Here is a 14425-nt window from a genome sequence, read left to right on the forward strand (position 1 = left end):
GACCTGTGCCTCAGTCTTCCTCTCTGGGGGAGGGGGACACACCAACACAACCTGTGAAACAGAGTTCTCATCTATCACAAGAAACAGTGGGAGAGGGAGAAGATGAAGGCACTTAGTAGGAGGAAATGGAAGAAAAGAAAAAGAGGAGGAAGACAAAGGGACAGAGAAAGAACAAGGCAGAGGAGAGGGAGTGGGAGGGAGAGAGAGAGAGAGAGAGAGAGAGAGAGAGAGAGAGAGAGAGAGATTGTTTTATAAACTAAAAGACCATGGCCTGGGCCCCTCAGCTTTGAATGTGGTAGAGCAATCAATGAATCAGCAAGCATTTATTAAACATCGGCTACGAGCCAGGCATGGTGTTGGTATCCGAGGATACAAAGACAAATCTCCACTCTCAAGGAGTTTATCCTAAAGGGAGGGGAAGACAGCATGTACGTGTACAAGTAAGTATACACAGGACTTATACAAAATGTATACTGTACGAGGTATTTTCAGGAGGGAGGAGCCTGGCAGCTCAGGGTGGGCAAGAAAGGAGGGATTAAGAAAGTTCAATGTATAAGGTGTCGATGGAGCAAAATATCGGCGGAACCCAGCGATTGTAAGAGGTGGCGAAGAGGGAGAGAGCATTCCAGGAGAAGGGGAAGAAGGAGGAAGGGGAAGAAGGGAGAGGAAATAACAAAGTAGTGAAAGAAGAAGAAATGGAGAAATGAAGGGATGAGAGGAGGAAGAAAACAGGAGAGAAAAGGAGAAAGAAGAGAAACAGAGAAAAGAAAGGGGGACATGAGAAAAAAGAGAGGGGGGAAAGGAGATTCAGAGTGAAACAGATAAACTACAACCCCCAGCATGCCTTGGGGCGGGGGTGCAGGCTTTCCCGGAGTCGGAAGCAGGGTTCCCAGCGGAACCGCTGAGTTGGGCTCTAAGACTCCTCCTCCCCAGCCTTGCCGACACCGCAAGCAGCACGGACTACGTTACCCAGTGTCCTTCGCGCGGACCTGGAATCTTCATGGAGAGCCGGGGCTGGAGGCCCAGGTGGGACCTGGACCTTTGTTTTCTCGGGGGTCGGGGAGGCGGTGGAAGGCTTGGGGACCGTGCGGCCCTGGTGCGACGCGGAGGAAGAGGAACCAGGGGGAAACTGAGAAAATCTCTTGGGAAGGGGAGGAACTAGGAGTCGGGACCTATGGTTTGCCTTGGGCAGATGAGGCCGGATGGGCAGAAGCTAAAGCAGGGGGGATGGAACTTAGACCGGGGAGAAGGAGGGAAGAGGAAGGAGAAAAGGGACGTTCTGAGGCTTTGGTTTTAATCCTCGCCGGTCTCTTAACCTTTCTGAGCCTCGGTTTCGCCATTTGGAAGTAGCCCTTTGCAAACGTTACAGTGTTGTAGCAGTGCGAGCTAGCGTCGTGGGAAGACGTAACATTGAGCTCACATGTCACGTGGGCTGAGTTTGGAAGGATACCAGAGACCTCTGGGAGGAGACAGAGTATTCCAGGCATCCGGGAGAGGCGGCGCAAAAGCATGGAGAGGGAAGATGGAATGGGGGAACAGTAAGCAGCCCGGTGTGGCAGGTCTGTAGGTGCATGGGGAGAAAAGTAAGAAGACTGGGAAAGGGAGACGGAATTATACATCATGTAAAGGATGTATTAATGTAAATAATAGGAAGACACGCAGCTTCGACGCACTGAAGAATTCCGATCAGTGCAATGACCAGTCATGACTCGGCGACTTTGTGATGAAGCGTGCTTCCTAGCGGAGGTGATGGGCCAGAAGTACATGAGATACATTTTCAGACATATAGCCATTGTTTTTCTTGGCTATATTTGTTATGGAGAAGGCGTTTATTGGGGGGAGGAATGTAGAGAATTGTGTTGGGAATGTTGGTCAGTGGTGATAATAATGAAAAAAAATAGAAGAAAGTAAAAAGTTTTGGTGAAACATGAACACGCTACACGGAGAACAGAAAGAAGGGGAACATAGATCAGCAGAGCCAAGAGCATAAATTAATATACACTTAAAAAAAACCCCAAACTGCATAATAGAATTTTACAGTTTAACATACGATTCTGTTTTTCTGTTCTTTGTAATTGAGATGTTTGCTGATATTTAAAGTCATAATAAAAAGAAGAAATTTTAAAAAATTTTAAGAAGACTGGAAAGGTAGGAAGAGGCCAAGTTGTGAAGAGTTTTAAATTTTGATCCTAGAAGGGGTTGGGAGCCGCTGGAGTTTATTGAGTAAGGGGTGATACAGTTAGACCTGTGCTTTAATAAAATCACTTTGGCATCTGCCTGTGTGAAGACTTAGAGGGGAGAGAGATTGGTCATGCCTAGCAGGCCTGCCTGGATGCACTGGTACTTCAGCATTGTGGGAGTGCAAGAATTTTTCCAAGTTGTGGGGAGGGAAAGTTGATTAAGGGAGCACTGAAGGCAGGACACAGGCCTTTGGAACTGAAGGGCTAGGCCGCTGCTGATCCTTTAGTATAGGAAGGAAACTATTGGGAGAAAGGTCTTTGGGGGAAGAGGAAGGTTGTGGCATTGATGGTGGAACCTGTAAGATGATCCTAAGATCTATCCTCCCAGATCTGTAGGCCAATACATCTATTCTAAGGCTTCCATAAGAGCTTCAAGAAGAGGAACTTTTTTCTTTCAGCAAATTTGTAGTCATCTTCTTATGGGACATAGTGGAGGTGGGTAGTAAGATGGTGGTCCAGTGGGGAAAATAAGTCAGATGGGATGGAGTGGGTACGGTTCTACATGGAGGCCATGAAACTCTGCCATATGGGTTTTCTCCAGTGTCATGAGTGAATTGGAGGTCTCTTTTTCTGTCTCTCCCAGGTGATGTCAGCATGGCCGAGCTACTGGCCTCCCCAGTGGACCCTCTAGAGGAATCTTTACCTGCCTTGCAGAAGCTTCCCTCCTCTTCTTCTAACATAGCCCAGGATTTCCTGGAGGAAGAATTAAGACTGAATGCTGAGCTGGACAAGCTACAGTTCTCAGAGCCTGTGGGCTTTATTTATAATCCCTTGAAATATGCCTTGGAGCTTCACCGAAACTATGTCACCAGATACTGCCAAGGTCCCAAGGAAGTGCTGTTTTTGGGCATGAACCCAGGGCCCTTTGGCATGGCTCAGACTGGGGTGAGGGAGTCTAAGAGGTAGGGGTGGAGGGTTGAAACATTGGTGATCCAGATGCCTGGGTTATATGGGGGAAACATGCACATATATGAACCAGGTAGGGAATTTGTGAACATATGTGTTGTTTTGGGGTCCCCCACTCCCTTTGCAAATTTATCCCCTTAGATTAGGGGTGGGGAACCTGTGGCCTCAAGGCCACATGTGGCCCTCTAGGTCCTCAGGTGTGGCCCTTTGACTGACTCCAAACTTCACAGAACAAATCCCCTTAACAAAAAGATTTGTTCTGTAAAACTTTGACTGTCAAAAAGCCACACTCAAGGACCACAGGTTCCCCACCGCTTCCATACTCTTCTCTACTTCACTGATGGTTGATAGCCATTTCACTCTTTTTGTCCACCAATTGCCCTGGAAGCCTTTCCTTCCTTCACTGTCTAGCCCCACTGACCCCACCCCTACACTTTGATTTCTGCCCCCTCTTCGGTCTAGGGAAAAAAAAGGGAAAAAGAAGAAGAAAGACTTTTCATCCCTTTCTCCCTCCTGAGGGGGAACTCTGAGAAAGAAGTCAGTTCTTTTCAAAGAGAAAAAGAAGAATCCAAATAGGGAAGGGTGGGGGTAAGAAGCAGAAGGGGATATTGAGGTGGGCTCACATTTCTGGATCTCTTCTGGACTTAAGAGAAGCACAGTAGTCAGTGCTGGGGGGTCAAAATGACTGCATTTTCTAGGATAAGTAAATGCTCCCTTAGAAGGGATTACAGACATGTGAGGGTGTGATCTCTAGAGCAGGAATTTTAATCGTTTTTACTGACCCCAACTAATGATGAGAACTATCCACCCACCTGGAGAGTTAGGAAACAGGTTGCCTGGGTCCCAGGAACTGCCGGGTTCCCTCCGTTCTCAGCTTCCTTTATTTTCCCCCACTGGAAAAATACATTTTATTGCAAAGATCTTATAAATAAGATCTTGCTTTTTCTCCTCATCCCTACTCCCTCACCTCCCTTTGAAAAAAAGATTGCTTCTGAAAAAGTAAAACTTCAGTCTGTGAGCATGGTGCCATATACAGATTCCTTCCCCTGCTCCTCGATCCTTGCTGTTATACCTAGACTCAGAAGATCAGAGTGCAACGAGGGGACCCCAACTCCAGCGGTCAATGGGAGGAGGAGGCTGCCATAGATATCCTTCAACTTCCAGTGACACTAGAGGTCTGAGAACTAGGATGGAGGTCAGGAAGGAGTGACCAACTCTGGTGTGTGTGTGTGTGTGTGTTTACATATATGTATGTCTGGGTGTGTATATATATATATATATACATATATATATATGTATATATATATGTATATATATATATATATTTGTGTGTATATCCATTTTCATTGTACATTGAATCCTTCCAATCCTGTCTCCTTGTCTGTTTCTATCCATAGGACTTGTCTTAGCCTTAGGTCCTAAGTACCTTTAATACAGTCCTGTCTAGGGCTAAGGATCTTGAAATACTCACTGACTAGTATTTGTGCCAGTTCCCAGCAATAAAAACGGTGGCAAGAAGTATGGCATATCCAGGACCCTTAGTTCTTGTTGAAGTTGGAGTAGAGGAGCCAGGCAGTTCCTAGAACCTAGTCCCTCTGCTTCCTAACTTTCCAGGTGGGTGGATAGAAATCTGAGATTAGATTCCTCAGGGAGAATGGAAAGGGAAAAATTATACCATAACCTAGGTATTCTGTCCCTAACCTTTTGACTCTCATGTCCCTTTCGTCACAGGTGCCATTTGGGGAAGTGTCTGTGGTCCGGGACTGGCTGGGCATTGTGGGGACAGTGTTAACCCCACCCCAGGAACACCCCAAGCGGCGGGTGCTGGGGTTGAACTGCCCACAGTCAGAGGTGAGTGGTGCTCGCTTTTGGGGCTTTTTCCGTGGCCTCTGTGGGCAACCCGAGACCTTCTTCAGACGCTGCTTTGTCCACAACCTATGTCCTCTTCTTTTCTTGGCCCCTACTGGGCGCAATCTCACACCTGCGGAGCTTCCTGCCAAACAGAGAGAGCAGCTACTGGGAGCCTGTGATGCTACCCTGCGACGCCTAGTGCAACTGCTGGGTGTTCGCCTGGTGGTAGGAGTGGGGCGGCTGGCAGAGCAGCGGGCTCGCCGCGCACTGGCAGACGTGGCGCCTGAGGTTCAGGTAGAAGGGCTCCTGCACCCTTCTCCCCGAAGCCCACAGGCAAACCGGGGATGGGATGCTGTGGCCAAAGAACGACTAAAGGAATTGGGCCTCATGCCTCTGTTGACAGTTGAGTGAAGTGCCCAAAATATGCCCATTCCTGGGCTGAAGACAATAGGGAAAGCCAGCGTTCCCAGGCATAGAAATTTCATCGTTGAACGTGAGAAGACAATATGCCAGCTGGACTGAACATACACGTAATAAGGTGCTATTTGTATATGTGACATCCTGACCAGATCCATCTAGGGAACTGGAAAATGTTTACTTTCATTCTCTGAATTCTTTGTATTCTTTCAGTCATAACACTATCCTCACTCTCCCTTCTATTTCAGTGCCTCTCCTCATTTGGGTCCTTCCTCTTTGAGTTTGGTACCCATACACTACAGGGAGCTGGCAAGTAGATGCTTCCCCAGATAACATGGTACCTTTTATCTCTTCCTCCTCATTGGCGGTCTGGCCAATGGAGATGGCATTGGCACCTATAGCGGATTAACGTGCTATTCTCAGAGAAAGGTCCCAACCAGAAGCCATGGCTATTTGTAGGAAGCTTTGGTCTTGCCCTTTTAGGACATGGGTGTGAGAAATGGGCATTGTTGCAAAGGAGGGATCAAGGTTAGACTTGGAGAGGACATTCTGACCCTTGAGGGTTGGAGGCACTGAAATACACTACCAAGAGGGGGGACATCTCTGTTCTTGAAGATCATACCTTCATATTCACACTTTGTGGTAAAGAACTGCTCTGCTCAGGTGCACCTGATGACCTCTAGAAAACCCTTTTCAGCCTGAAAACTTATTTCTGGATGCATTAAATCCCTAACCCCTCCTTACTGTGTCCTTTTTCATTTGTCTCTTTCTTAAGAAGTTTAGGCTCCGGAGAAGTTCTGTTCTACAGGGTAAGGGAGAGAGCATATAATAGGCTGACTCAAGCTGGTCCCTGTTAGTTTAGATTGGGTGTTAGAGCATAATGAGACACTCAAGTCATTCAGCAATTAATGAAATATATTTAGCCATAGCATAGAAAGGATATTCAACAAAGATATTGCAGCACTTAGGTTGGATAGACTTGGCCCTTTTGGCCTCCATGTGGAAACCCCATCTGGTCAACAAAACCAAGTGGTGACTTAGGTGGCCTTGAGACATCTGCCAAAGTCTGAAGGACCCCAACTCCACGTAGGTGAGTCTTTTCTCTTAGGTCACCAGGGGCTGCCAGGTCAATATTGGCAGAGGCTGTACCAACCAAGATGATGTTTGAGCTTTAGCCTCCTGGGCCAATTAAGTTTTAGGATAGTTTTCTTGTCTTTTAGGGAAAGAACTATACTAGTATAAGAACTAGTATAGGTGGTAGGCAGAGACCCTAGTTAGATAGTGGTCCTGTCACAGAAACCATAAGAGGTCCTCCTCTTACTCAACTTCTGGAAACTAATGTCCCTATTAAAATCCTGTCTAGTACTTGGGAGACAAGTCAGGGATGAGTGTTGGATGAATCCTAGGCAAGTGATAGAGACACTTGAATCTCCATTTGGCATCTCTCTCCATCCCTCAAGTGAAGTCTAGGAATTCAAGCTGACTCCTGGGTTATTTTCATACTTACCAGAAATAGGGGGCAGTTGTCAGAAATGGGGAGGTGTCAAAGCAGACCAAATTTGGGACCATACCTTGGGGCTGACCTCTTACTTTGAACGCTTATCTGGTGATAGCTCCTATCCGCTGATAGTTATTGTATGAGAGAAGTGAGCAGCATTGTCTTAAGGGTCCTGTATCAGGGCAGTACCAAAGAAGCAGATCCCATAATAGGTAAATGTTTATTAAGAACCTACTACATGTAAAACAGTCTCAGGTGCCATGGGGAATACAAGATGAATAAGTCATGGTTTCTGCTTTTAAGGAGCTTAAAATTCTTGATATTAGACATGTATAATGTGGCCTAGTTGGAGAACCCTGGACCAGGAGTCAGGAAATCGGAAGGATCTTACACCTGACTCCCTTTCCAGTCCTGATCTATGACATCATCAACTAAGACTCTGATTTGTGGGAACCAGTCTGTTTCTTTCATGAGTAGATGGAAGAGAAAAGTCAGTTAGTGCTAAGTGAATTGAATAAGATTTGGATGGAGGGGAAGGTAAAAAACAAGGCCTGCTCTGTCCACACTGGACTCTAATAAGTAATTTTAGATCAATTGGTTTAGAGTTGGAATGGACCTTAGAGACTATCTAGTCCACTCAGTCTAATTAGATACTCTAATCCACTCGTAAGTGAGAAAACTCCATAGAAAGCTCCATAGAATCACAGAATTTCAGAGTTGGAAGGCACTTCATTGACTATCTAGTCTAACCTATACCTGAAAAAGAATCTCCTCTATAATACAGACAAGTAATCATCCATCCTTTGAAGAGGGAGAGCTTGCTACCTCCTGAAGCAGTCCCTTCCACTTTGGGCCAACCCTCATCATCTCATCATTTAGAACTTTTTCTTCCATCAAGCTCAAATTAGCTTTAGCATTTTTTACCCACTGCTCCTAGGGCTGTCCTCTGGGGCCAAAATTGGTGATTCCAGGGGGACTAATTTGTCTTTGCCTTGGTATCCCCAGAGCCTAGATAATAAACAGTAAAGATTGGTTGAAATTCATTTATTCAGCACCTACTGTTTGCTAGGCTTTTTGCTAGGTTCTGCAAATAGAACAAAAACAAAACAATCCCTGATTCTATTAAGCTGATATTACACCTAGTTAGTTAAGTAGATAGAAAATAAATATAAAGTAAATTGGAAATGGGGGAGGGCTCTATCAATTGGGTGGAAGTGGGGAGATCAGAGTGGGTTTCTTGTGGGAGGTGGCATTTGAATGGAGCCACGAAAAAAGCTAGGGATTCAGAGGTGAGGAAGGAAAGTTACAGTCATGGCCCTTAAAAAGCAGCAGAGACAGGAGACTGACAACTTGAGTTCAATAAGCAGCTAGTAGGTCAATTTAGCAGAAATGAATACCGCAATTTAGGATTTGCAAAGTGTTTTACATACATTAAAAATGATGGGTTCAGAGAACCAAAAATAGACTAGTCTTGACTTGGATGAAAGGTAAGAGTGGGAGGTTTAAAAAACAGAACAAACCTAGAGAGGTTGAGACCAGATGGTGAAAGGCTTTGAAAGCCAACCAAGGCATTCTTTAAAAAAACAAACAAAAAACCAGCCCATAGAGGGATGGAGATTGACACAAGGCACACACATGCATAAATGCACTTCAGAATTTATATTTGTATCACTCATAACTATTGCCAAGTAGAAGTAAAGTCAACAAGCATTTATTAATTATCTTCTATGTACCGGACACTACTAAATGCTGAGAATACAAAGAAAGGTGAAAACAGGAAGAAATCCCTTCTCTCGAGCTTGCAGTCTAATGGGGAAGACAACGTGCAAACAGGTACGTGCAAACAGGATATATCCAGATAAATTGGACATAAATCTCAGAAAAGGGACAGGAATGGAGGGCTGTCAGGAAAGACTTCTTGTAGATGGGACTTGAATCTAAAAGGGGACAATAAATTAGTCACCAAAAAGAGGAGCATGCTGGGAAGGGAATCCAGAATAAAATGGTTAGTGAGAAGGCTTGCTAAGGGTGCTTAGGTGGATGTGGTAGGTTGATCTTATTCCTGTTATGAATCTTCCCTCCCTATAGTATGAATAATACCTCAAGTCCTAGGGTTTATATGTTCCAAGTTTTTTTTTTTTCCTATTAATGGAACTCCTACCATCACTTCCTTGGAGTGCCTCTTGTGGAACATAAGCTTCTTTAAAAATTTAGAGTAAAGATGGTGCTGTAGTGAAGTCCAGCACCAATAAGAAGCCCTCCAGCAAAGAGGAAAAAAGCACTAGATGAAGCAATGATAAATTAAACTTAATGGAAATACCACTAAGCACCTCTGTCTAATCCATAGCTGCATGATAAGATGGTCAGATTTATTAGAACCACAGGGCAAAGTGGAAATAACCACATAATGTATAGAATACCAAGGATTTCACCTTACAAGACATGATCAGGAATTCTATGAACATAACTGTAAAATGCTCTTTAGGGCAGTTAGGTGACACAGTGGATAGAGGACTGGGCCTGGAATTAGGAAGGTCTGAGTTCAAATTTGACCTCACATACTTCCTAGATGTGTGACTCTGGGCACATCACTTAACTTCTGCCCCAGTTCCTTATCTGTAAAATGAGCTGGAGAAGGAAATGGCAAACCATTCCCATATCTTTGCCAAGAAAATCCCAAATGGGGTCATGGAGAATCAGATATGACTGAAATAACTCAACAACAATAACGAAATACTTTTTACAGAAATCAAGGGAGACAAATAATTGGAGATATATTGTTTGTGGACAAGCTATGCTAATATTACAAAAATCACAATATTACTGAAATTTACAAATTCACCGAATCATGGAATTTGAGACTTGGAAGGAACCTCAATGACCAACTTGTCCAATCCATATGCAATAGGAATTTCCCATTAAATATTCAAGACTATCATCCAGCCTCTATCCAAAGACCTCCAAGGTGAAAGCCTATTTCACTTTTTCCTGACGTTCAGCCTAAAGTGGACTCTTTGCACCCTCTACCCATTGCTCCTGGTTCTGCTTCTGGGGCCAAAGAGATTAAGTCTAATACTTCCTGCAAGTGATGGCTTTTCAGATGCTTAAGACAGCTGTCCTGTCTTCCCTGTGCCTGGTGTTTTCCAAGCTAAATATCTCCAGTTGGTTAACCCAGTCCTTATCTGACATTGACTCAAAACTCTTCACCATCCCTGTTGCCCTCCTCTGGACGTTCCCCAGTGAGAAAGTATCCTGTACAGGGTCTTTGTTGTTCTGATCTACAAATACCTTACACACCCGACCATAGGGCAACTGTGGAGACTGGGGAGAGGGAAAAGGAAATAGAAATAACTGCAAAGAGGTTGGGGTTGGGGAGGAGAGGGACAGCAAACAGCACAGAATAAGGGTCTGTCTAGGGATCAAAGTCCAGAATCCTAGCTGCTGGCCTTGGGACTCTCTTTCCTAGGAAAGAAAGATCTTGCCTAGGGAATAAATGGATGAACAAAAGTAGCACTTCTTGAGTTCTAAACGTTGGGAATGGGCAGCTAGGTGGTGCATTGGATAGAGTGTTGGGTCTGAAGTCAATTCAAATCTGGCCTCAGACACTTAATAGCTGTGTGACCCTGGGCACTTAATCCTGTTTACCTCAATTTCCTCATCTACAAAATGAGCTGGAGAAGGCAATGGCAAGCCACCCCAGTATCTGCCAAGAAAACCCTAAATGGGGTCACAAAGAGTCAGACATTGAAAAATGACTGAACAAAATGCAATTGCCAACGGGGTGCCATCTCTGACTCTAAGGAGCTTATATTCTATCGAGGAGGGAACATATATAAGAGAATGGTGGTCAAGTAGAGGTTTTTGGTCTGCAAGGATGGTGAGCTGAACCATAGAAGAGTTGATTGACATGTGCTTTCTAGTACTAATGGCAGAATTGGTTTGATTGGGAGTGAGAGGCACAGGCAACAAGGTAGGTGTAAAAATATGGTGGCATGGAAGGTACCCAGAGAGGCATTTTAAATGGCCAGGATGGAATGAGAAGCATTTCCTGGATGATGTGATAAAGCTAGGAGGTAGCTAGATATGGTGTCACTGTTCTGAATTGGTCATTTTAACTTCAGGGACTTTAAAAGGGAGATTTTGTTCAGGGTAGAGGCAGAATTAAATTAAATTTTTTTGAAAGATTATGTATGAGAAAAAGCTGGAACTAAGACTAAAGGACAGTGTAAGAGGGTGGTGTTTTTAACAACTTGGATAATGGTCTTGGTCTCCAAGGAGACTATTTGGAAAGGATGAAGATAATCTGTTTTCTAGAAAAACTTAATCTGCAACACAAGAGTTGGCTCAGTTAGTCAATGAAGATTCATTAATGTTTATTCCCCAACCAGACACCGTTGAGTCCTGGGGATACAAAAGATGACAAAAGACAATCCCTGTACTCAAAAAACTAACAGTCTAAAGGGAGTGACAACATGCAGACAAGCTATATAAAGGATAAATTGGTGATAACAGAAGGAAGGCACAAGAATTAAGAATTAAGGGGATCAGGAAAGATTCTATAGATGAGTATTTTAGCCGTGATTTGAAAATCAGGGAAGCCAGGAAGTAGAGATGAGAAAGGAGAGAATTCCAGGTATAAGGGACAGCCGATGAAAATGCTGCCAGTCTGGAAATGCAATGTCTTAGGCAAGGAACAAGAAGGACAGTGTCCATGGAAAGCAGAGTACGTGGAGGACAGCAGTATAAGATGGGAAAGGGTGTCCGTATGTAGGGAAGGGCGTGTGTATATAGAAAGGGCTTTTCATGCCAAATAGAGGATTTTATATTTTAACCCGGAGGTAGAATTCTCAGAGAGCAGGTTTGGTTGGATGATGAGGTTAGACGCCCAACTAGAAAGAATTAAGAAGAGAGTAAGTGGAAAAGAAGTGGAAGGTAGTCTTGTTGTAGGCAGTCTTCTCAAGGAATTTAGCCAGAAGGAGGTATTTGGAACAGTACCTAGCAGGGAAGGTTTAGGGAGGTGGAAGAGACATAGGCGCGTTCATAGGTAGTAGGGAAATATCAAGTAGGCAAGGAAAGATTGAAGATAAGTGAGGGTATGGATGATGGGGGCGGGGGGAGGGAATGTGCTGGAGAAGACAGAATGAAATCTACTTGTGCGTGTAGTGGGGTCTGCCATGGCATGGGGAAGGACCGGCTCTTTGTGTTAGAGTGGGGTGAAGACTGAGATAGTGAAGAAGCCTTCTTAGATATGTGAATTGAGGAGGAGGGGAGAAGAGGAAGCTCTCCGTGAATGGCCCCACTTTTTTTGGTGAAAGTTATGGCAAGGTTCTCAGCTGAGAGCATGAAGGAAGAGAGCTATGGGAGGTTAGAGGAAGTGTGAAAAGTTTTGAAAAATTACTTGTTAAGTGGAATAGTGAGTTAATTAGGTAGGTATGAAGAGATTGTCTTGCTGCAGCAAGGGCCCAGTTGAGATTATGTAGCATAAATAGATCCGGTCAGCACAATTTCCTGATTTTTTTTTCCAGCTTCATTCAACATCATGTGAATAGGAGGGAAGTCAAGATGATGGTGGGAGTAAACTAGGGCTGAGGCTTATCAGGGAAGGATCTGTCATAGAATAAAGAGGCAAGGGATTCAAGAAAACAATGTAGCACTGAACTCCTTTGCTAAAGAATCAAAATGAGGAAACACAGGAGAGCATATCCAGTGCAACGTAGGCCTGGGAAAGACCTAAAGGGCTGGGGGCTTGGCAGTTATGTGTGGATGAAGAACAAAGTTTGGGGTTGCAATACAGAGGGAAAGAAGGAATGATGATAGATTCTGATGAAATAAGGAAATTTCAGAGTTCATAAACACAGAAGCAGAGCATTTGAAGGTGATGGTAAAATTAAGGGCCTGACCATCTTTGTGTATACCTGAGGTGGGGTCATGAGAAATGAGCAAATTGAGGCATGGGGAAGTAAGAGTGCACGAGAAAGTACCAATATGTATGTTGAACTCCCTTAGCATGAGGGCAAGAATTGGGAAAGAAATTTAAGACTCTAAACCATGTACTGAATTCATCAAGGAAAGAAGATGAGTGATCTGGAGGTCTGTAGATGACAGTTGCCAGAATTTTGATTGGGTGGTAATTGTAGACTGAGTGATCCTCCAAGGAGGAAGGATTACTGAATGGTAGAGGGAGAGAGAGAGACTGAAAGTAGCAAGGGGGAATATTCCCACTCCCCCATCTTGACTAGTGAGTTGGGGGAAAATGAATAAAAGTACCATCTTCTGGAAATATAACCAGGGAGGCTGCATCAATAGAAGGAAGCCCAAGCTCAGTGAGAGACCAAAGATGAAAGTTGTAAGAAAAGAAAAGATTTAAGAAGAAAGCAAGTTTGTTAACTATGGAGCAGGTATTCCTAGAAGCATAGTGGAAGTGATGGGTAGAATTAGGGTTCAGGGGCATGAGAATAAAGAAGTAGAAATCAAGGGATGGAGAATGGGGTTGGAATAATGATAGCTGGGGATTCAGATTCATGGAATAGGGAGGGTATAAAAAGGTAGGAGTTTATTATTCCCTGAGTAATGAGTTTTAGCCTCATTAGGGCTTTGGCCTTAGGGTGGTGTCCTCTTAAGGTATTAGGCAGCTCAGATGAGGGACCATTGGGATGAGCTTATTGAATGGCTAAATAAATAAAGATCAAAGAAAGAGTAAAAATTCCTATATTTGCAAAAACATATATAGCAGCCCTTTTTGTAGTAGCTAAAAGTTGGAAATGGAGGGAATATCCTCTTACTGGGGAATGGCTAAACAAATTATGGCATATTCTTATAATGGAATATTATTGTGCCATAATGATGGGTTGCTGGTGCTTGTACCCTAATTCTAACATCACATTTCTCCTTAGCCTCTGCTGTATGCCTATGCCTGAACTCCAGTTCTAAAAATACATCTCTCCCTAGCTTCAAAGTATTGGCCCAGGCAGCCTCTCTCCAGTTCAAGGGCAGCATGCCTTACCAAAACAACAAGTTCTCAAAACATATTCTTTCCCAGGCAGCTTCTCTCTAGCTAAAGGGCAGTGTGCCCCAAAATTATCTCTGCTTCTTCCTTAGTAAGCAGCTATGCCCAGTTATAGATTGATTTCCAGAAGATAAAATGAGTCTAACATGTATCCTAGACATAGTCAACTGTATACTCCCTTACATCAATCTTGTCTAACAAGACACGTGATGGAATCCACCTGGAAATTCCCAGTCAGCCGTGAACTTTTGGTGACTTAGTGATGTTTCATGGGCAAAACCACACCCCTGGGTAGCCCCCTTACCCCCCACCTGCCCCGACCCTGTGGGCTATTTCCCAGTGAACTCCGGGTAAGATATGTGTGCAGTAGATACAAAAAGTGCATGTTCCTTTAAGAGCTGACCACCCCTTAATCACGCCTAAACCACTCCCTAATCCCACCCCAAAACACCTAATTATCAGGCTTTACCCCTAAATCTTGTACTTAAACTTTCCCTGTAGCCCTGT

At 44.2% G+C, this 14425-nt stretch overlaps 1 protein-coding gene across 2 annotated transcripts; it reads left to right on the forward strand.

The window, feature by feature from the left end:
• Nucleotides 1-840: 840 nt before the first annotated feature.
• Nucleotides 841-6138, forward strand: SMUG1 (single-strand-selective monofunctional uracil-DNA glycosylase 1). Of its 2 annotated transcripts, XM_036758681.1 has the most exons (3): nucleotides 841-1007; nucleotides 2801-3125; nucleotides 4878-6138. In XM_036758681.1, exons 1-3 carry the CDS (start codon nucleotides 841-843, stop codon nucleotides 5406-5408), a joined length of 1023 nt encoding a protein of 340 aa, XP_036614576.1. In that variant the 3' UTR covers nucleotides 5409-6138. The 2 variants fall into 2 exon arrangements, with proteins under 2 accessions (XP_036614576.1, XP_036614575.1); XM_036758680.1 differs by lacking the exon at nucleotides 841-1007 and having other exon boundaries at nucleotides 2994-3063.
• The last annotated feature ends 8287 nt before the right edge of the window (nucleotides 6139-14425 follow it).

The sequence above is a fragment of the Trichosurus vulpecula genome, chromosome 5 (assembly GCF_011100635.1).
Source record: "Trichosurus vulpecula isolate mTriVul1 chromosome 5, mTriVul1.pri, whole genome shotgun sequence".
NCBI lineage: Eukaryota > Metazoa > Chordata > Mammalia > Diprotodontia > Phalangeridae > Trichosurus > Trichosurus vulpecula.